This window comes from Phaethon aethereus (assembly GCF_964289735.1).
Source record: "Phaethon aethereus genome assembly, chromosome: 4".
NCBI classification, from domain to species: Eukaryota; Metazoa; Chordata; class Aves; order Phaethontiformes; family Phaethontidae; genus Phaethon; species Phaethon aethereus.
The window spans coordinates 8,354,914-8,378,274 of NC_138578.1; the positions used below are offsets into that span (position 1 = coordinate 8,354,914).

Below are 23,361 nucleotides of genomic sequence, written 5' to 3' on the forward strand. Positions count from 1 at the left end.
CTGGAACAAGCTGCCCAGAGAGGTTGTGGAGTCTCCTTTTCTGGAGACCTTCAAAACCTGACTGGACGCATTCCTGTGCAACCTGCCCTAGGTGATCCTGCCTTGGCAGGAGGGTTGGACCAGATGATCTTCAGAGGTCCCTTCCAACCGCTACCATTCTGTGATTCTGTGACTAATCCACAGTTAGTATGATTTGGTATAGTTTTCAACCAGCATGGTGAATAATATTAGAAAACACCTTATGATTAGCCTGAAGACTTACTCTAAATTCATGCCATCAAAGAACACATTTAAAACTATGTTAGTCATGATTTATCTGAACTAAAACGTCACAGGACAGTGTCCAGCTTCAGTAGAAGTCAATGCCAGAATTTCCCTTTATTTCATGCAAGCAGGATGTGGACCAGAGTCATAATAGATACTTTAAGTACTTCACATGTATTACATACTTAACAGGGATGCCCTAGAATTTCTTATGTTTGAATTAGTCATACTGAATTCAAGCAGTCTAGATGGTAAAGAACACTCTGGCACATAATTCATTGGAGACCTCTTAAAAAAAACATGTTTGTCACAATGATGTAGAACAAATGGACCAAGTTACAGACTCTTGGATTTCTGTCGAGCTGCATCTCAAATTTTATATTACTATAAATTACATTATGATACACAGAATGCAATGTACTTCTGTAGACATGTGGCAACTGAGTTAGAAAAGTATTATGTGCCAGGAAGACTTTCTAAAAGAGTTGCAGCTTATAAGGAGAAGAATATATTTTTAAAAAATAAAATATTTTTTTTAAATATACAAAACATTACAAAAGCTACCAGTATGGGTATGTGATGGGTATCTGGCTGGTAACACACTGACCTTTGCTAGTCAGTGCCTGCTTTATTAAATCAGGTAGTTCTGGCTGTACTAGCAGAAAGATGGCAATGACACAATCTTGAAGTGGGTAAGAAAAGTGTTTTGAGTATTATATTCTTGAGCAGCTTCTAAACGTTTATAAAAGAAACTCTCACAGGCATGTGCAGCTCTTTGCCTAATGTAACTATTTCGTTAGAGTGTCTTGCCAATGTGACGCCCGTCTACAAGAAAGGCCGGAAGGAGGATCCTGGGAACTACAGGCCTGTCAGCCTGACCTCTGTTCCAGGGAAGATTATGGAGCGGTTGGTTTTGAGAGTGCTCACAGGGCATCTGCAGAACAGCCAAAGGATCAGGCCCAGCCAGCATGGGTTCATGAAAGGCAGGTCCTGCTTGACCAACCTGATCTCCTTCTATGACCAGGTGACCCGCCTAGTGGATGAGGGAAAGGCAGTGGACATTGTCTACCTGGACTTCAGTAAAGCCTTTGACAGCGTCTCCCACAGCATTCTCCTGGAGAAACTGGCGGCTCGAGGCTTAGACGGGTTTACTCTTCGCTGGGTGAGGAACTGGCTGGATGGCCGAGCCCAGAGAGTTGTGGTGAATGGCGTTAAATCCGGCTGGCGGCCGGTCACGAGTGGTGTTCCCCAGGGCTCAGTTCTGGGACCAGTCTTGTTCAATATCTTTATAGATGATCTGGATGAGGGAATTGAGTGCTCCCTCAGTAAGTTTGCAGATGACACCAAGCTGAGTGGGAGTGTTGATCTGCTGGAGGGTAGGAGGGCTCTGCAGAGGGATCTGGACAGGCTGGATCGATGGGCAGAGGCCAACTGTATGAGGTTTAATAAGGCCAAGTGCAGGGTCCTGCACTTGGGTCACAACAACCCCATGCAATGTTACAGGCTTGGGGAGGAGTGGCTGGAGAGCAGCCCGGCGGAAAGGGACCTGGGGGTGCTGGTTGACAGCCGGCTGAACATGAGCCGGCAGTGTGCCCAGGTGGCCAAGAAGGCCAACAGCGTCCTGGCCTGTATCAGGAATAGTGTGGCCAGCAGGAGTAGGGAAGTGATTGTGCCCCTGTACTCGGCACTGGTGAGGCCGCACCTTGAATACTGTGTTCAGTTTTGGGCCCCTCACTACAAGAAGGACGTTGAGGTGCTGGAGCGTGTCCAGAGAAGGGCAACGAAGCTGGTGAGGGTTCTGGAGCACATGTCTTATGAGGAGCGGCTGAGGGAACTGGGGTTGTTTAGTCTGGAGAAGAGGAGGCTGAGGGGAGACCTTATCGCTCTCTACAACTACCTGAAAGGGGGTTGTGGCGACGAGGGTGTTGGTCTCTTCTCCCAAGTAACTAGTGCTAGGACAAGAGGAAATGGCCTCAAGTTGCGCCAGGGGAGGTTTAGATTGGATATTAGGAAAAATTTCTTCACTGAGAGGGTGGTCAGGCATTGGAACAGGCTGCCCAGGGAGGTGGTGGAGTCGCCATCCCTGGAAGTGTTCAAAAAACGTGTGGATGTGGCGCTTCAGGACATGGTTTAGGGGACATGGTGGTTCTGGATTAATGGTTGGACTTGATGATCTTAAAGGTCCTTTCCAACCTAGTGATTCTGTGATTCTGTGATTCTTAGTTTGTATTATTTTGATAATGCTTAGAAAGAAGGATTTTGCAGAGAGACAATTCAACCAGAAACACACACACAAAACAATTAGTGCTCCTCTGTAGGAAAGCAGTGCCTGCCAAAATGTTGAAGAAAGCAGACTTGCCTGAAATTATCCACATCCATATTATCTTTGAAAATAAATCAAGGGAAAGGTATCATACTTTGCACTTTGAGTTTGGCTTTCATTAGCTGTAATAAACAGTCTTTCGGATTGTCTTTAGCAGCCCAAGCAACAGTCTTGCCATATATGGTGTATCTTATTTAGGGTTTGTTTTTTCCACAGATAAAAATCATGGTAGACATCCAGATACAGTTAACTGTGGAAATGTCTGGGTAGCACATCAAGAGCAAAATTCTGTCTGTCCAACCCACTTCCCATTTTTCTTAGGATCTACATCTCAATTTTTGTAGGCCACACTGACTGGTTTAAAACATTGAAGAGTGATATCCTGCTCCTATAGAAGCCTATGCCAACTCTTCCCTTTCTTTGAAGGAAACAGACACAATGCATACTTAGAAGTATCCTTAGACATAAGAACTGTTGGATTTTCAACTTGGTTTTGACTTCCCAATTGGGGAATTGGTCTTCCCAATCTCCCTATACATAATCAAGGATTTCTTGCTTTTCTTACGTTTATTATCATTTCTTCAGCTTGTGACTGTGGTTCTTATAGTGTTACCCCAGCCTGCGTACAGGGAAGTTGATGGAAGAAGAATGATTTTAAATTTTTCATTATTTTTTTCTAGAGGTGTCAGTCCAATGTACTGAAAACAATCTGTGGCCTCAGAAGGGGCAGCCACTTTGGTAATGGCTGTTATTTCATCCTCTGTACCTTATGGGATTTATAGCATGTATTAGCAGCAAGTACACTGAGTCTATTTGTAGCAGGTGAAGGATTAGGACATCACAAAGCAGCAGCCCACATAGTGTTGAGCTGGCAGGACTGCATGTGATGTGGTGCCCGCCCTGGCTCAGATATCTCTGTGCTTCATCACGCCATGCAGGCGCGTTCTTTTGGAGCCCAGATCTCTGTCCTGGGCACATGAGTTGTTGAGTTATTAAAAGTTGAGCTTCTCATAATCATGCTGGGCAGGTCAGATGAGGACTGCTGGCAGGACCATAGGAACCAGTGATGGAAATTTGGGCAGTTGTTGGAAAACTGTTTTCCCAAGCAAGGGTTCCCCTCAGGCCCAGAGAAGTCAGTCATGATATATGTATCATCCTGGCTCTGGCCCAGCTATTCCTTGGCCTTGCCTGCTAATCCTCCACCCAGTCCTCAGGGTAGATCTTGGGTCGGCAGAGGGTCTTCCCTCCTCTCTGGGGGAGGGAAAAGACTGATAAAACATTTTTCTGGTGCTTGGCTCAGTGATTTGTGGCCATGCAGCCTGCTTCATGCCCGGTTTTCACAAGACAGTCTGCACAAAGGTTCTTGATTTCAAACTTGTTTTATCATCACTCTTTCTTCAGTTCTGCACTTCCAGCCTGCTCTAACTTCTGCTGTGTCTCAGATACTAGACTGCCGCTGTAGGCAGTGGGGATTTACAAAGACACACAAAGCGTCCATCATTAGGAATATTCAGCACCTTCCAGAGCTGTACACCTTTGGCTTTCAGAAATTAAAAGTAATTCAACTCCAAATTTTACCCATCCCAATTTAGAATACCTCTTTCAGCACAAGCTGTAAGACCACAGTGCACGAATTATAAATATAGGCAAAATGATGGACTGTGGAATAACGTGATAGTGTTTAGATTACAGATGCTCCCCCAAAACGTCTGCTAACATAAATGCCAAGAAACCTACATGCTACTATTCGAATGTGTTGTTATGGGTCTGTTTCTACCACGTAAATCATTTGTTTTGCTTCGCTATACCCTTCTTCATGGCGAAATGGTTGGAAAAGAGACTTTCTAAATTTTTTTCACCCCATTTGGTGGGGATGCAGTGCTGGGTAAACATTCAGTTCTGGCACCATGACAAGAACTGGTGCAGCTGCTTTTATCATCCCTGTCTTTAACTCTTTGAGCAATTTTCTGGAGCAAATGTTAGTATTCCAACAGTCCTTCTCCTTTTATTTATTGGTTGTCAAGTAGCACATCTGGAAACCTGCTAGCTGCTCAGGACTACTGTTTAAATAAACTTCAACCACCACCTCTTGATTTGGTTGGTCGGAATGGCACATTGCCACAATAAAACCAAAATCAAAATGTGATGTTTCTAATTAGAAGCTGTGTTCCTGTGTGGGTTTTTTTTTAAAATTTTTTTTTTAATATTCTATTTAGTGATTTGGATAAGTAGTTCTGAAAGAAATGAATCAGTGGACTGGTTACTATATTTAGTTAGCTGTTCTCTGTATACATCCCTGGCCTGTATGAAAAACAACCATATGTTTTTTCTTTAGAAAATAATGGCCCCTGACTTACGCATTCTTTCCTTCAAGAATGAAGGAGGGCAACCAAGCAGAGAGGTTATATCCTCTTTAGGAATTCTCTTTTGAGATAGGATTGAAGGGAACCAAAAGCCTAAAATCAAATAAAATCTGAAAATGTAGTTGTATTGTTTTTTAACACATTTTAAGATATTTCCCAGTTTGGAGTGACAAGTGAAGGATCACTGTACTTTCTAGTAATGGTAAGAAAAAGTCTTGAGAGTTAACATTGTATGAGATTTATGTGACTGGGCTTAAAGACATTTATACTCATCCTGTTTTCTTAGCATACATTGTATTTCTACTTAACAGGCAGTCTACAGTGTGAAAAGATGTTGTCTTAGAAGAATGACTTCTATTTTTCAAACAAATTCATCTATTTATAAACCTTGGTGCTGTCAAAACAAAGAAGCAACTCACAAATTTCAGTTAGAAATGTCCTGTTTTCCATGCTTTCTGTGCTATGTCTAAATATACACATCGCTTCAAGCTTCGATGAGTTAAATGAAGCTGATGTATGCTTACCTTGGTGCTTAGCAGTTTACGTAATGATTGTCCTCCTCAGTGGTCTTGTTTTACGCCATAGCTGTTTCAAAATTAATACTGGTTTCTGTCCCAGCTCCATTTATTTCCTTGCCCTTATGAAAGTTCTTCCTCATGCCAATGCTGTCTACTTAAGTCTAATTTTACTGGTTTACTATTTTACTAGTTTTATTATTTTTTCTCTTTTAATACTGGTACTAAAACTATTGTTTTGTAGTTTTGCAAGATTTTTTAATTTATTTCTAAAGCACACAGTGGGAGAACTGAAATGGTGACAGACTCATCAGTGAGTTCACAGTGTTCATTTTGTCTTACATCATCTAAAATCAGGAGAGAAGAAAATTGAGAGTGGCTTTTTGTAGTTGTGGGAAGCTAATAGCAGGATCTTACCCTTTCACAGACCTTAGAAACTGTTAGCACTTCTTAATTATTCTCTAGAAGACAAAAGCTATTTAGGAAGCGGGTTTATGGCAAAGTCAGTCCAATGTCCTCTAGAGAGTAATTGTCAAGGAAGAGAGCGTATCCATGTCTATACGATGTGACGCATTTACTCCCCCAAGGAGATGAGGGCTTTAGCCCATCCCTTCAGAGGACTGCCCCACAAGCTTTGCAATCCAGCCCCAGAAATACCATTTGAGGGATTTAGTCTTCTATTTGAAGTTAAACCTTCATTATTAGATCACTATTTTCAAAATAGTTCAGCAAGAGCCTCTGAGCTAAATCCAAGCATATATGTTCTCTGGGGCACAGTGCAGGAGAGACGTATAGTGAAGTTGGCCCAGGGTTCAGGCTGGCCAGAGGAAGCTGAAATATCTGTGAAACAGTTAAAGTTAGTTTTTCACTCAGGTCAAGATCATGGACAGAACTTCATCTTTGAAACCAACTCAAACTGATGGTGGATTTTATTTGGACAAGGCAATCAGAGTTCGAAATACAGGTTAAAGACATTTATTCTCTATAGTTTACATGTACTTGTGGACTTTCAGAAAAGTCCTTAATTTAAGTGCATGCCTCTCCATTCAAACATTTCTCATGTGTGTAATTCCCTTTCTGCTCTCTGTTGGGATTGTGAAGAATCCAGCAAATAATTGATGGGCTTATTTAGGATGGGATAAACTGCTTCTAGCTGAGGTTTATTGGGTGAGCTGTTCTCCATTTCATTGCATTCAACAAAAGAAAAAGAAGGGAAATTATTTTAACTAGTCTACGAACTTCTAATTAGCTGTTATTAATGTATACGTAAAATTGACCAATTACTAAACTATAACCTTTAGAAGTATTACATTCTTTAGAAACAGGTCTTCAGAGTTTTTGCATTGACAGAGGCATGAAGGTTCAGAAATTGGGGTGTTGGAAGAGCGCCAGCTATGGCAAAACTGACATGGGAGGGGGCCATCAAGCACAGTGTGTGCATGTTTGTGCTTTGCAATATAAAAACCTGCAGTCTATCTGCACAAATATATAGTAAAGTTATTCAGGTCTAAGTGGTGTTGAGGAGAACTACATAGGTTCTACCTCAGTATGGATGCAAATCCTGTATTTGTTTTGTTGGCTGGTTTGTTTTTGGTTTTTAATAGACAAGCAGAATCCTGATGAGGTTAATGTACTTCTCTTCTAGAGTCTAGGAAAGCATAAGATAAGATGTAGTAATGCAGCCAAAAGTTTTAATCTCTCTACAGACATTCTTGGAATTATAGTTGAAAATATCAAGTTTTATTAGGTAACTAAACCTTTGCCTCTTTGCATCCCTCATAAGTAAAAGAAATCCAGACTATTGGCAGAAACATCATTATTTATTAAAAATTTTTGGCTGGTTGTAAATGTTGGTGAGAATTGTTGCTGTCTTATTGCCACCTAAAAAGACTGAGTGTAGGTGATGGTCCTTGTTACTCTTATCAAGTTACCTCATCATTAATGAAGTAAACAAGAATATCCAGTAATTCAGTGTTTCTCATCATCCAGAGTTTCTTACAGGAACCTTATAAAAATAACAAAGGAAAAAAACCCAAAAATAAAGGGCTACAAATACCAGCTTTGCCAGGGATGTGTGTGTTGTGAACTGTCAAAGCTGATTTTTGCTCCTTCTTAAAGGGTTAATCTAATAAAAAGCAATTAGCATCATCTTTAATGCAGGATTACAGATTTATCTGATTAAAGTTTGAGATATTGTCAGTCATCAATTATAAAAATATTGATCTATGGCAAGCCAAGATCGACTGTATTATGTACCGTATGGAAGACATAGTTCAAAGAAGTTCTTACCACTCTTTTTTTAAGTACCTTATCTGCTTGGTAAGGATTTTTTTTTCTCCTTTATTTCCATCCACGCTGGGATGGAAATTTCCATCACACAGTTGGGGAAAAAGTCCTTTCTTGCTTTCGTTCAAATACCGTTGTTTTCTCAAGTTGTATGATTATATCTTGCGTTCATTTCTTGAATATCACCCCATGGTCACAAAAGACTCATGGGCACTTAACGTAATATATAGCAAATATGAATGGGATTCAGTCACTTCAGGAGCCTGCTTAAACTGGTGTGAAGTCATTAAACGAGCCAGTTATTGTCCTGATCCTCAGTCTCATCTCACATGCATGGTCTTAGTATCTACTTGCCTCTCAGCCCTATCACTGTTGCAGTGCAGCTTTATTGAATGTGTATTGGGCATTCAGTAGGCACTGTTGCCAGTAAACAGTTTATTGTGAACAGATACAGGGGGAATGATGAAAAAGTGAGAAATGAGCATATGAAATATGCCAGGGCAGTTCAATTTTCATTGAGGTTTGCCATGGTACAGGAAAACATTGTGTCGTATTGATCCAAATGAATGATAACGACTGTCAGTCTTTAAGCTGTCTTCACTGTTGTCCTGGGGTTTTTTTTGCCCTTTTTTTTTTTCTTTACTATCATTCCTTAACTACTTGGTAGTAGTTTAGGGGAAAAAAGCAGGTATATCTCTTTGAAAAAAGGTTTCAGGTAAATGTATTTAAACTGGAAAACAAGCTAGAATATAATGCTTAATATGTAAGATTTAGTAGACAATCGAAAATTTCAAGGAAGAAAGAATTGTCAGTTTGTAAATTTTCAGGCTGTTACACTTCTTATCTCTTCATTCATCCATCTTGCTATGATTAGTTTGGAAGTTTAAAATTATTGTCCTGCTTACATCACTTTTATATGAAATTCTACTTCAAATGTGCTAATGAGTTTGCTGAATGTAATCTGGTTTGCAGAAGAGTAACATAATGATAAGTAGTCATTATGCTATGCAATTTCTCAGGCTTTGAGAAATATTAAGATTTTTTCCAGTCTTGGTTATCTTAAACCATTTTTAAAATTAAATATTACACCTTATAAATTGAAAGTCTGCTAGCTCATTCTTCAAATACAAAACTACAATTTCAGGAAGCCTGAAGTGCAAGGATAAAACAAGTAAAACATGCCCATATGGCCTGAACACTTATCCTGCTGGTTAATCTTCACTATTTATACAGGGTGTTTTTAAAGCATAATTCACAATCATGCATTACAGGAATTTCGCTGTGGGATATTCAGGAGTCACAAGCAGTCAAAAATTGCCTTAGTCAGCAGTCCCTGCAGGAGTCAGCTTCTCTATTTTTTCTGTTTATAGCAATAACTTACAACAAGGAGAGGTAATTTGGTGGTTTGGGGAATTTTTTTAAAATGTCTCTGCCTTTGTTTTAAGTTCCACTTTCTTCAAATCTCACCTTGGTCACCAGAGGTCTTGGCAATGCACATGGTCATGCCTACCCTCCCTGAACTGCCGATGGTGCGGGCACGGAGAGGTGCACCCTTACGACCAGTCATTTGCCAGGTTTTCTGAAGAGTGTTCTATTCGGCTGTGAAAAATTTTCCTTAAAGATTCATTTTCTGAAACGTATTTGGAAGAAGGCCACTTCTTGCTCTGAGATTAAGTGCGGTTCTGGCTGAGAAACCTGCGATACGTGTGTCTTTTCTGAGCACCGTCTCCAGTGACCTATAGCTTCGGTGTTAATAGATTACAAGTGTATGTCAGGGGGCTTACGGCACTTGGGATTAATGCTTGTGCCTTTTGTGGAAGCAGAATGAAACCTGACAGCCACAAGTCGCTAACTGGCATCTGCTTATGTCAGCAACCCCGCATCCAGCTTACGCTGCGGGCGGTGGAGCAAGGACTCTTTCAGCCTCTCCTTCATAGGGTTTTTTAAAATTTCCTAAACAAAAGCAAGCAATGGGGAAAATTGCTAAACTGGAGGAATATATTATCTATCATTGTTCAGATGTGTAAGTGATAAGTTTATGATAATGTGCATGTGTAGTGTAGAAAGAGATTGTTACATGAAACAGCTTGAAGTTATGCTAAATATATACTGTACTTTTGCTTTATTGCATGTGTTCTCAGTCTGTGTTTGTGTTCCAGTAGGTCCAGCTCTGTAATAGTGCCACGGCTTTCTTTTTTCTTCTCTGGATAAACAGCTTCAGGTAACTTGTTCTGAGAACAGGGATAGGGAAATGTGTATATACACCAGAGGACTTAAAACTGTCTCTGTGTGTGCATGCAAGTCCCATCGTTTCAACAGCATATTAAATGTGTTGCAATGTAACGTTGCCTCTGTTGTGAAACTGCAAAGCTTAGTGAATTCATAGAATCCAGTCAGTCAGGAATTTTGATAGGAAACTATTGAAATTTAAAAATCATGTGGATAAAAACAAATGAGAGATCGCATCTTGCATCACGATTTGGGACAAGGATTTCTTTTGCACTGTCAAAACATATGTGAGTATGTGTGTGTGTGCACTTGCATCAACCTAAGAATGGCTCAACATGTCATTGCTTGAACAAGGTTGGACTCTTGTCTAGTGAGTGTCTTTTTACTTCTGATGGCTTATGTTCCCCAATTTAGGTCTGTTTGCTCCCAGCTGCTTCAGGCTGGTAGATGAAGGAGGATATTGAGTTTTCTAATATCCAATACAGTACAGAAAAATCTTCTTTTTCTTGTCAGGTAATCCTTTCACAAGTGCAGATCTATCCCAACAGTTCCTTTGTTTTTTAAAGTACAAGTTCTGTTAAATCAGCTTTGGGAACAACTACTACTTTGTACCTAACTGTGAGAAGAACTGAGATTTGACACACTTAGAAATTTGGAAAATCTGCATTCCTGTATGGCTCATTCACCAGTCACCCACTGAACTGAATGAGAGTAGGGCTAGATTCTAAGCTTTTTATTATGTTTGTTTATTAACTACTTATTTCAGCTTTTGTCTCAAAATATACTAGGTTCACCAGTTTTTTAAGACTTAGTATGGAAGCCTGTAGTGAAAAATTGAGTAAGAGGAAAGTAAAACACAATCAACATATCCAGCCAGGGTGAATATTTGTGGTGCAATCTTGTAAAAAGAACTGCTTATTTTTCTCATTTCGCATATACATATGCACTTTCTTTTGTATTCCCAGTAAATAAGTTAATTTAAGGCCATCCACGTTTCAAATCGAGCTTCATGTGCACTACAAATCCAATGTGTAATGCAAGATAGTTTTATTTTAACTTACTCTAGCTCCTTATTTATTTTTAAAACTCCTCAGTTGTGTGAGGCCAGCACACTCTGTCTGCATTTAAATGCATTTAGAAAGATTGGCTGCTTTATTGTGAGAAAGGCCTTGTTTACTTGAGTGAAAAAGTTAATGCTGTGTAATAACACATACAACTTCTAGTCCTGGGACTCATTCACTGAGTGTTTGACTGGAGAAGTGAAATCCGCTTTGTTGCAAAGCAACACATTTCAGTGAAGCAAAAATTCCATTTCTGTTAAATTGCTCTCCAATTTTCAGGATAATGATGTGTTTAATTTACCACAAAACATGGTAAACTGCCTGCAGTATGAGTTTCGATTAGTCATTTAGATTCATTTTATTTAAGCTTAATCCCTTTTTTCCATTTCAGTGAAATGTATCCGTATTTTTTTTGCTTAGTTTATTGTTAGTTTTCTAACACTTAATTTTGATATTTTAATGCTGGCAAAAACTTTGAGTTCCTGGTTTCTGAAAGAAATGATAGTTTTACTATCTGCTGTGCTAACCATGGCACAGACAGGGCCCAGAAGCCATTAAAGCTTCAAACAATATGAGGATAACGTGCTGAACACATTCTCCTATTTCTAATTTGTGCTGTGAGCCATACAGTACCACACAGCCGAGATAATTTCCAATAGCATCATCTTTTCCTGAGTTTTCTTGAAGAATGTAAATGGCTTTGCAAGTTTCCTTCAATTGTTTTCTTTTACTGTTCCAGTCACTAAGTACTCTGATCATTCCTTACTTGTGCTGGTGTCCAGCTATGGTGTACAGAGCTGAACATACGCTGCAGAGATGGTGCTATGTGTTTGGGGATTACAGGGAGCTAGGAGGGTTTCCCTTCCTCATTCCCCAGGACAAGGGTAGCTGACGACAGCAGGTGACACTCCTCCTTCTGAGGGTGCATGAGTAGGCCAAGGTGAAAGTGAATGAAAGCAGTCTTTAGGTCCATTCCTTTTGGATGACTCTGTGGCTTGTAAGCATTAACACAAATTAGGGGGATGAGTGACTTACGATGAGTTTACCCAGAAATGCATGTTGTCCTCTCTTTGCTGGTTGTCCTGCATTTGGGAAGTAGAAATTGTCACACTAAATGATATTTCTCCCCACTGTCACCTTCCTCAATTTAGTTCCCTTTCTTCTGCTTGCATTGGTGCACATAGCCAATATTTTTCATCCCCCTTCTCCTGGATGGTGTGAGCAAAAGGTCGAGAGGCCTCACTATAACTTATAAGCTGATGCATTTCCAATGCTATCATATTTTTGTGGCAATCAGCCGCAAACAAGCATTGGTGAATGGGGCGGAAGACCAACTTGTAGGACTTTGCCAGTCCCACCTTGCTGGGAGAAAAGAGGTCCTGCCCCCATGCTGCTGCCTGCCAGCCCCACGGTCCCCCATGGCTGTTTCTTCATGTCACATCCTTAAATGTCCCATGTGGAGAGGGGAGCCGCTGGGCAAGCCCAAGGTGGCCTCTTGTAACCTCCCCCTGTAACTTGTCTTCCACTGCTGGCCTCCTAAGAGCAGGCTCCCAAGGTCTGCTCCTTCTCTTCGTCCCCAGACACATTTTACTTGCTGATGTAAGCAAAAAGCTTAAATTTTTGGAAGAACATCCGTGGGAAGCAATTTTCTTCCTGAACTCAGTGTTACTATTTTGATGCTATCCCAGGTTAATCTTTATTTCAACAATGATGTGTAGACATTTGTGGGACTGTCTGCTTAATGTATATGTACAGCTGTCACCTAGAAAATAAACTGCTCAATTCATAAAAACAGACTACAGCATATAGAGATGGGAAGTTCAAAATAATAATAATAATAATAATAATAATATAATGTCATCATCTTTTAAATTTTAAAGATTTTATATTTACTGAACAATCAATCCGATCTCTCCCATTTAGTTCACATCGCTAACTTTATTCTCTCTGGTTATTAATCATTTGATGGCTCTTTCATTCCTCTGCCTTTCCAGAAAACGTTTTTTTCAACATGGAAATTCTAAGCCTCTGTGAGACATGGTATTTTGGGATTTGAAAAAACCTATTAGTAGTATAGCACTAGAGAAATACTCTAAATAAGAGGTGGCTGACAAAGAAATAGTTGCTGCTTCTGCTAAAAAATAGTTCATATTATGAAAAATTAAATTTTAGTGGATGTTCACTAAGGGAAAAGTGTGTGTTTCTTTGTGACTCTAGCCCTTAGGGCTGTTTGTAGGAATATGCAGAGGCTTGTGTGGCTATGTACAGCAATTTTATATAGATTGTAACATGTCTGGTTTATTAAAAACAGTTTGGGGGCATCTTGAATGTTTGACTAATATTGCAGAGCTTACACAAAATTTACTAGACTTACTTATGCAAAAATGTTAAGTGCAGTTTGAAGAAAGAAGGGATGATGCTCTAGCATAATAAGAATAACTGACTTGGGGAAGATTTGCTATCGAAGCAGAACTAAGAAATCTGGGAACTCAGCCTGACCATGGAAACTACTTCTCTCACCACAAATATGACATGTACATTTTATGAAACCTATTTATTACCAGGGGCCAAATTCTGTGGTCCTTATGCAAGCACAACTTTCACTGAAAGTTCACTGAGGACGGTAGAATTTGGCCCCGAGCTATTTCTTTTCCATAGAAAATTACTTCATTTGTAATTTCCTCTTCTTATATTTCTCAGTAACTGCAGAAATGTGAGCTAGTCATTTAATTTCAAGTGAATAAAAAGCTTTGAGGACTCTGTGAAACTGCAACTTTATCTTTCAGTGTAATAGAATAAAGGAGTAAATTTGTGGACGTGATGTTTTACTTAGAGGAGAAAAACATATTTGGATAACTACATAGCCAGGAAACCTATGTAGGTGCGTGAGTTTTTCCATCTAAGTAAAATGAGAGAGATTTGGGGTTTTGAACTGAAGAGCAGTGACTTGGGATGTTACAAACAGCTGAATTAATATTGGATTTCTGGGATGTTTCTGCGAGCACAACGCAGCCACGAGCTAGCGCTGATTGAGATCTGGGTTACTTGCATTACCCTAGCTAATTTTATTAGTTTGGTGCTCAACCTCGGCTGGTATAGTCACTTCTCCGAGGCTAATATCAATACGTCCGTACTGCGCTGTACAGTGCCTTGTAGACGCATCCAGTGGGGAAGTGGAGTCGGAGAATAACAGCATGGAATATGTTGGGGGCTCAGGCAAGGGTGGGGATTTGACCCTTGGGGCGTTTGTTTGGTACCCTGCAAATTTGGATTCCTCAGGGAGGGGGCTGGGACTGGTTGGAGTCAAATGGCTGAATCAAAAGCTGCTCCTATCAGTGTAATACTGAGCGGGAGAATATCCATAGCCCGTAAGCAGCCGTTACCTATGGCATCCCTTTTGACCATTTCCATTATGCGACCAAAGATTTAATAGCCGTAGCAGTTTGCTGTTAGCGTATGCCCACGCAGTGCTTTGCCAGCAGACTTCAACATGTTCTTCCCATTCTTCTCTCTTTGCCAGTCCTGCGAGCCTGAGTTCCATGCTCCCAAGTCGGGGTAGGGCCAGCCTGCAGAGCTGCACTGGAGCTAGTCCCATTGCCTCAGCATTGGATTACCTCTAAAGGCACGGTTTGGAGGAGCTGCTGCTGCAGTTCATTTTCATGAATAAACCAACAGCATAAATTTTCCTGTGTTGGCTCTTTGTGTTAGCAAATACATTTAAAACCGTCAGTTTCAGGTTTTAGCTGTGAGTTAGCTTTCTTTTCCAGACTGAATTGCATTACTGATGCTCTTTGAATGTGACTTACCCACGATTAATTTCTGAATTATATATAAATTGCTTAATCACCTGTGAAACGTAACAACTTTCAACTTTTCATTTCATTAGCTGTGGGACGAATGTCGATTAAATGTGTTTGGAAGGCCAGAGCTTGATGACACATGCAGCAAACACTGCTGAGGACTCTGTTTCATTTAATGCAGTAATAATAAACACTCTGTGGGCAATATTTCAGCAATCAAGAACGTTTTTGCAGTCTTTTCTATCTATAAGTGTTTGGCTAAATGACAAAATTGGGGCAAGGGGGGGGTGGTGGGGTAAAAAATGAGTCAGACTTATTGCCTTAGTGTAACCTTCCTGGCTGAAAATATATTAATTGGCAAAATGAATGACCTCAGACCAGAGCAGAGAAAGGCCTCCATTGTGCACGGCTGTGGCGTGAAACCTATACTCTTTGGCTTGCACATTCTTTCCTCGGCGTCGTGATCCGTCCCGTCCGATCAGCAGGCTTCAAAGTCAGCCTTGCAAGATTTATAGCGCCTTTCAATTGGAAGCTCTTTCATTTTGTGCATTAAGCCAAATTACTTTGAAGTATTTTGCGGTGAAAAGCCTCCTCCCTATGCAGAAGCTGCTCCCAGCTTCTTTCCGCGATGCAGCATGGTGATACTTCAGCCTGCAAGGGTTAACATGAGAAAATGAGTCATTATTTCTTCTTTTATACAAGAGGTCAATGCCTGGAGTGCTTGCCAGGATCACATGAGACCCAAGAATAGAGCCTACCTCCTTCCCAGCCCTAAGGTTGAGGTCCAGCAATAACCTTGGGTAGCAGCAACCCAATCATCTGCTGGGATGGAAGGACTAAGGCAGTCACCCAGGAGCTGCCTGGGTTTCATCAGATGACAGCTCCGTGTAATATGCTTGCCTTGTGGCAAGGACTTGAACCAGTCTCTGGCCCAAAGCATTTCTAGATCATTGCTTTTTTTTCCAGTCCAGCAAACAATTGTTGTTTCTGTTTGAGATTGAAGAGGAAAGCAATGCAATCTTGGGTAAAACAAGCATGGTTGTCATCTGTCTTTTGAGTAAAAGGGGCCATAACTCATGTGTTTTATGCTCCATTATCACTCTCTCCTTCTCCTTTTTGTTATGTATTCAAAGAAAGGAACAATCCCATTTTTTTCAGGGACCCTCAGTGAAGAATTTGGTTAGCAGAAGGCGTCTTGCTGATTCCTGGCTGAAAATAAGTGTAACAGACTGGCAAAACTAACATGAACTTGTAAAACTCCTCATTGTCTTTTTTTTTGATTTGACAAAGCAAAAGCATTAAGAGAATAAATACTGAGATATTGCACATGAATAAACATGCTATTTCTCACTTGTTTCTGCTCATGAGAATCAAGTATTAGAATAACAAGGAGGATGAAAGCCCTAGGTTAAATAAGTTCAGTCTGATTTCCCGTAAACCAATATCTCATCCAAGCGAGCGTTATTTGCTGCTATAGATGGTAGATGGTTGCTTCTACAGAGGAATTGAGTCTGAATGGGGCTGGAGACTGTGCAACCTTCTCACCCACTCAGAGGTCTCCCCAGGTCAGGGGTGCAAACGGCAGTGGAAAAGCTGTGCAGAAAGCTGGGGTTTGCCACTGTTTCCACTCTATTTGTTCTGCGGATAAATAAATTGAGGGCTGGAGTTTTCACGGCTGTCAGTGTGCCACCTTTGAACGTCTTCTCTTAGAGAAATAGGAAAGTCAACCACATGTTCAAATTGGTCCTAATTGTTACAGGAAGGCTTCTGAGCGGTTCCAAGACCATCTTTTTCCGCTGAGCTTGTATTACAAAATATTTCTGGAATTAGATGGAGCAATAAAAATAACAACAACTTTTTTCTTTTTTCTTTCACAACTTGTACTTTATGTCGAGATGCCTTTGAAACAAATCTGACCCTGTCCTGTGTGTTGAATTGGCTTTCTTGCTCTGTGAATTGTGACATGCTCAAGCGCTAGGCTTTAAATCGGGGATGGCAGACCTCGGATTAGCATGGTGGTATTTGTAACCTCTAGCATTTTGTATCCCACTTTTCCGCAGGGTCTCCTGCCCTCACTGGCACTGGAACTATTGCTGTCAAGGTGGATGATGTCAATGACAATGTGCCCACATTCGCCTTTAACATGTATTCTGCCACTGTTCCGGAGGATGCACCTACGGGGACAGACATTTTGCTTGTAAACTCCTCAGATGCTGACGCTTCTACAAATGCTGTTATTAGGTAGGCTGTTTACTGTTGCTGTATGTAATAATGCCTCATACCTTGCCTGAAGATTTTTTTTCCCCAGTGTCCATCACCAACATGCCATAAAACTGTAAGACACAAAAAGACAGCTGTATACGTGTAGCTAAATTATTTCAGCAAATCTGCCTTTTTTTTGTTTTGTAGGCTTTTAGAATTATATTAAGGACAAGTAGAGATGCAGTACTAATTTAGGTTTTTGCGAAGTGAAAAGCAAACAAGTTTAACTTGCACCTGAGTGTAACTGTTAATAGGCTAGATTTATATTTCTCAATAAGTGTAGATGTAGATGAATTAAAACAATAAAAAACAAAGAAACCCTGAAACTCCAAATAATATCATATATGGATTAAGCACTTCAGCTTGCAGTCTTTATATATAAATTCTCTACATAAAGATATATGATATAGGCTGTGAATGATCATCATTACTGACTGCCATCAGCTTGTGCAGCCTTTGGAAAGCCTTTGGCTTTTGCCTTCTATTTAGCATAGCTTTTAGAATTGAGGCCTTGTAATGAAGGATATAGTTAATAGATACAATATAAATCTTTTAAAAAGTGTTCCTGAAGAAGCTAGAAACCGTTGTTTTTGGAGGCTGACAGACTTTTTAACTATTAAGCGAAGGCGCTTTCAGGAAGGCCTTGGTGGGGAAGAGGAAGATGTACTTTTCAAACATGATTAACAAGTTTGCTACAAAAGCTGACTTTGGGGCAGAGATTCTTTTTTTCACTTACACTCATCTGAAACCACTCACCCTAAAAAAAAGTACGAAATGTATTTTGCAGCTCTAGTCATCTTTAAACTTTAATTTTTAAGCTAGGCAAATCTAGAAATCAGTATCACTTTTTTGCATAAAAATGTCCAAACTAGTGGATAGTGTTAATTTTGTGATACATAGATTTGGGGAAGGCTTCAGTATCTTATTTTGAACCTTAAATGGCTTTTCAAACCTAACTGTAGTTTAGATGACTTATGCTTATGCAGACTTGGACGCATTTATAATAAACTAGCTGAGCAGGTACAATATCACCCAACATGCTAAAACACATTACAGGAGAAACTGCAGACAGCTAAACGGTCAACAGAAATCGCTACCTGCCTTGCCACTGCATTTGCGTCTTTTCATGACGTAATCAATTTTTACTGAAAGCCAGCATGTTCCTTGGGTAAATTTATTGTTGGTTAACGTCTTCAGTTTAGAATGAAAATTACACAAGGCAAGGTGTAAAGTTTATTCCATTCAGAAAACCAATAAAAAGTTAGAATTTGGTGTTTTTGCTTTAAATGCCAAATGGTTTGCAGAGCTCAGTTGATGTAATGTAGCTGGGCACTGGGCTGAACACTAGCCGTTCCCAGTTTCACAGACGAGAGTAATGAGGATGCTAACTGGCAGTGACAAGCTGGAGATTATCCACTGAGGACTGATTTATTGCTAAAGGAATACAAAGCAGATTCATATTAGTTATTAATCGGAAGGACATGTAGGTAATCTCATCACACTTAACTGTTGTGACTGCAAACACCTGTGTATCTGTTTCCAAGCTTACAAAACAGGATATAAAAGTAGCTCCTTTATTTACTTTTGTTAGTTCACCTCAGTTCATTCTTCAAAGTGCATAAGAATACCACTGTGGTTGTCATTTTTTTAAAAAAAGGAAGTGAAATAAACCAGATCTATGTTATGGCAAAGCAAGCGTGTATAAAATAGTGTAATATTTTCTTTCCAACTAGCTACAAGCCAAAAATAGGAACTTTATGTTTTGGCATTTTCAAATATTTGAAAAGCATCCAAAATTACCATTTATTAAATTGTGAAACAATGAAGCTTTTAATTCTGTTCACTCTCACTCTAAGAAAGTATTTCTGGCAAGCTCCTTTAGAAAAAAGAATTCCATACAAAGCATGAATTATTGTAATGATTACATCCCATAATCAGAAGTTATCAGGGTGCTCTTGGATTTCTTTAGTGTGGTTGAATTGCTTTAATATCTCTGCCATTAGTCTTTGTCATTCACTCAGTACCTCATAGTAGAATATTTGATAAAAATATTTTTTTCCTTTTTAAGTAGCTATTTAAAAATTGTTTTCGGGTTTTGTTTTACACTTTCTAGACTCAGGAACATACTTTGTTTTTCTTGGACAGAATTTGTCCAGATTCAGCACTGAGTAATGCAAATTTTAAAATATGGCTCGTATTACAAAACTAGCAAAAGCTGGAGGGACCAGAACACATGAGGTCGTCTTGTCAGAGGTGTTGAGCACTCAGAACTCCTTTTCAGTCTTTTTAGAGCCTGTTTCAGAGTCAAACCTTTGGTTTCCAAAGATGGTATGTAAAATCCTCTGCTAAAGTTTTCATGTAAAGTCAAAAAATGGACTATGTCGTGCAAGAAATAGATAATCTTCTTCAAAACTGTTACATATCCATACTTCCTGACTCTTTTTCTCATATTTCTGGTAATAACCTGTGAAATCATTAAAGGAGGCTGATGAGGTTGTTAATAGCAATGCACACTTGAGCAGTCTTGTTAAAGATAACATAGATAAGAGGGGTCAGCACAGACTAGTCAAAAGACCAGATTTTAAGCACTTCAGTCAAATTCCTTTTATGCTAGTCACCATTAAAGTTTTGGGCCTTGGCAGGTTTTTGTAACTATGCTGAGGCACACTTGCATTGTCCAGTTGGTTTGCATGCAGTTGTACTCAGATATGACTCAGAATATCCTATGGCAAATGTAATTTGTCTTTATTCTCTTTTTAAAAAAAAAAGTTTTCATAGCATCTTTTCTAATGCTAAAGCTTGAGCTGTTCTATATATGTGGAAATACAGAAGACAAAGTCCCTGTCTTCTGTCTTCACACAGGGTTAAAACGTTGCAAATCACAGATGAAATTTTTCCATGCTGCTGGTATTTAGGGAGATTTAAGTAGTGCTTCAGGCTTTGTGCACATTCTTTCCACCCTAGATGCACATTGCCATGGCTGGAGAATAATTACATATGGCCATTGTATTATATCATAATTAAGCAATTAAAATAATGCTCATGGCACTCTGTAGAGATTAATGACTGAACAGGAGAAGTTGCCATAGCTTATTACACAGACTGGCTATCAATCCTCTAGGTATCTGGTCTTTGTTATTATTTCTGTCATAACCTGTTCTAATTTTAAAAAGGTGAAGATAGGAGTATTACTCTTTTTCATAAAAGTAATTTTCTTCTGAATCTTATAAAATCATATACTTCAAAAAAGCTGCTACTGTGCTGTACCAGACTTCTCTGAAGAAGTAATGCTAGCCACCGCTGTGTTGATTGTTGTCAGGGTTTTAAAATTGAATATGAGAATTGTTCATTTTAGCCAGTTTTTGTTTTGTTTTTTTTTTAGGAAGACCATTATCTGAATTAATTAAAAAATCTAATATTAACCAGTTACGTTTAAAAATACAGCCCAGTGCTCCACATGTCTTTGAGATTCATTCTGTATGAGCATAAGCTGGGTAAGCATTCAAAGAGAATTCACTGTGCTAGTAAGCCAGAGGTAACTCATAAAGCACTGCAGTAAGCATACAGTCAGTTTGTATCAAATCACATTTTTGCACACACACACGGATGTGTGCACGTACATACACACTAATCAAGGGTCAAATTCTGTCCCAATTAGTGTCTATTAATTTAACTCTGTGGTTACTAATTTGCTGTGCATTACTATGAATTAACATTGAAATCTTGAATAGCAAAACTTAGCTCAGTATCAGTAAACAATATGAATTATAAATCCTCATATTGTTTTGTAAAATTGTCATCCTTTTATTTCAGAAAACGTTATTTTTTCTAATTATAGTCTGCAGATTCATTTAAGAGGTGTGTTAGCCTTTTGGAAAAACACTTAATGCATTAGCCCAGGGAAATCAACACTAGAGGATGCCTCCAGTAGGCCATTTTGAGAGTATGTCTGACCGTATCTCCAAATGTGCAAAGGCTCAGCCTGCTCCTCATTTATTAGAAATTTGTGTTAAGCAACTACACTTGGAAATCCCCAGAAATGTCATTTATGACAGGTCTCGAAATACGGAAGAGAAGAAAAGTCAAGACAGATGGACAGTCAGAAGAAAATCTGTGTGTTGATACCCATCAGCATTGTGGTCTGAAGAGTACAGAAATTTGTTGTTATCTTCAGGCAGCAGGCTGCCTTATGAAATACTAATGGAATTTTTCTTCCTTGTTTTTTCCTTTTTTCTTTCAAACAGCTATAGGCTTACCGGTGGCAATTCGCAATTCACAATCAACCCATCAACGGGACAAATCATCACCAGTGCTCTCCTCGATCGAGAGGTGAGGGAGAACTACACTTTGGTGGTGGTGGCAAGCGACGGGGGCTTCCCCAGGGCTCTCTCCAGTTCTACCAGCGTGCTCGTTGCTGTTGCTGATGTGAATGACAACCCGCCCAAGTTTCAACACCACCCCTATGTCACCCACGTCCCATCGCCTACCACTTCAGGTAACCTGATCAATGGCAGTGCTTGGGATACTTCAGGTTTCATAAACAGCTTACCAAATGCAAAGCTGTGCCACGGGAAATGTTGCTGAGATGTGCCTCTGCAGCTGTTTTCCAGATTTTGTTATCTTTGTGTTGTATGGGAATGACTAACGGCATGCTGAATATATCACACACAGTTTAGCAGGGTTTTTTAGTTTGTTCTTTCCATCCAAATTCAGTTATTTTCCTGCACTTATGTAGAGACGACATAGTGTAAATGAGCACCCACTCAAGTGATTAAATTATTTTGCCAGGGATAGGAAGGCAATGGCCTCTTTTTTCCTCTGCAAGTCTCCTCCTGCATGTAAATGTTCTTTTCCCACCCTGAGCTATTCTTAAAGAGAATTTTGTCAACCTCTTCCAAAAAGGCCGTATCTGTATCAGGTGTTAATTATGTTGCCTTTTCTTGAGCCACGTAGTGAAGTAAAATAAAAGTAAAGCCAAGCAGCAACTTCCCTCGTCTGAAACCTACACGCAAATTAAAGTAACTTCACTCATTCAGGAATTAATTTCTGATTCAGTTTATGTTTAAACAAGCCTGATAAAAAAAATATATTAGAAATTATTAAGTCCAAAATACTCACACTTTCTGTGTGCAAAATTGGCATCGCAAAGAGAAAGAAAGGAGAATACGTGTATTTGCGTGAGGATGGAAAGAATTTGCTGAAAGATTCTGCTATGCTAAGATTTTTTTTCCAAGATTTAAAATGGACTAATATCAGGACTTCTACTATCTCAAAAAAGTGTTTTATGATATGATCACTGTATTACCACAGATTCACCAAACTGCAGTCAGAGGCTTGGCTGTGGAAATCGGCAACACTGTGTGTTTTCACATGCATGCATGTACATGGATATGTGATGCCTACAGAGAGGATTCCAAGAGAAATGGTTTTCAAAACAAATTCTCCTTTAAAAGAACAAAAAAGGGGTTTATTTCCATGTCTTGGGTTTTCTCTCTAAATTTTAAACAATTGCAAATACTTCTCCTTTTTATGGAAGAATGAATTTGTTTACATTTCTTCCCTGTTTCCAGAACAACATTATGAAATTATTTTATTATTGCATTGGTGAATCTTTGTGTATTCTGGCCAGGGCACAGTGCCTTTGTGTGGTTCTTTTTGGGTGTTTCTTTAAATGTGTTTATGAGGAGTACACATAAATTTAACTGATGTTTTCTGGCAGTAGTGTCTTTTTGGATGCTTTTGGTATGTAACCCATTATAACTGGAAACATATAGAAAGCCTAAGCTATGGTTACTCTGTTTTTAACTTAGCAAAAACCTAGGGGTGCATGCACTTTTTTTATTTGCAACTTCCTCAGTTGATAATTTGCTTTCATTTAAAAGAAAATGTTAATATCTTTTTCACATTATTTTGAAAGGCTGTGTCAACATCATTGTCAAATGATGTTACTAGCAGGCATGTCATCCATTAAAAAAAAACCAAACAACTTTATTGCCATCCAATGTAGAGTCTGCAATAGCTTTTCCAAAAAAAAACCCAAACCCTCAGAACTTAATCAAGACTTTTGCTTTTATTCCAATAACAGAATATCTAGCGTACATTTTGAAAGAAAAAAAGCTTAATTTCCTTGTTGTTTTTAAATCAAGTTTAAAAGATGGAACTAGTAATAATAATAATATAATTTGCTTAATTGAGGTAAAAATCTTAATTTTTTCCTGTCCCATTTCTCACAAAGTTTTGAGTACTGTTCTTGGCTAA

General features: G+C 39.3%; 1 protein-coding gene across 1 annotated transcript in view; it reads left to right on the plus strand.

The window, feature by feature from the left end:
• FAT4 (FAT atypical cadherin 4) overlaps positions 1-23,361 on the plus strand; it is a gene marked incomplete at its 3' end in the record, with an annotated part of 153,996 nt that overhangs the window by 97,159 nt on the left and 33,476 nt on the right. Inside the window, exons 7-8 of the mRNA XM_081999665.1 lie at positions 16,902-17,082; positions 21,348-21,598. Coding sequence (XP_081855791.1) covers positions 16,902-17,082; positions 21,348-21,598 — 432 coding nt within the window. The remainder of the gene's footprint in view (positions 1-16,901; positions 17,083-21,347; positions 21,599-23,361) is intronic.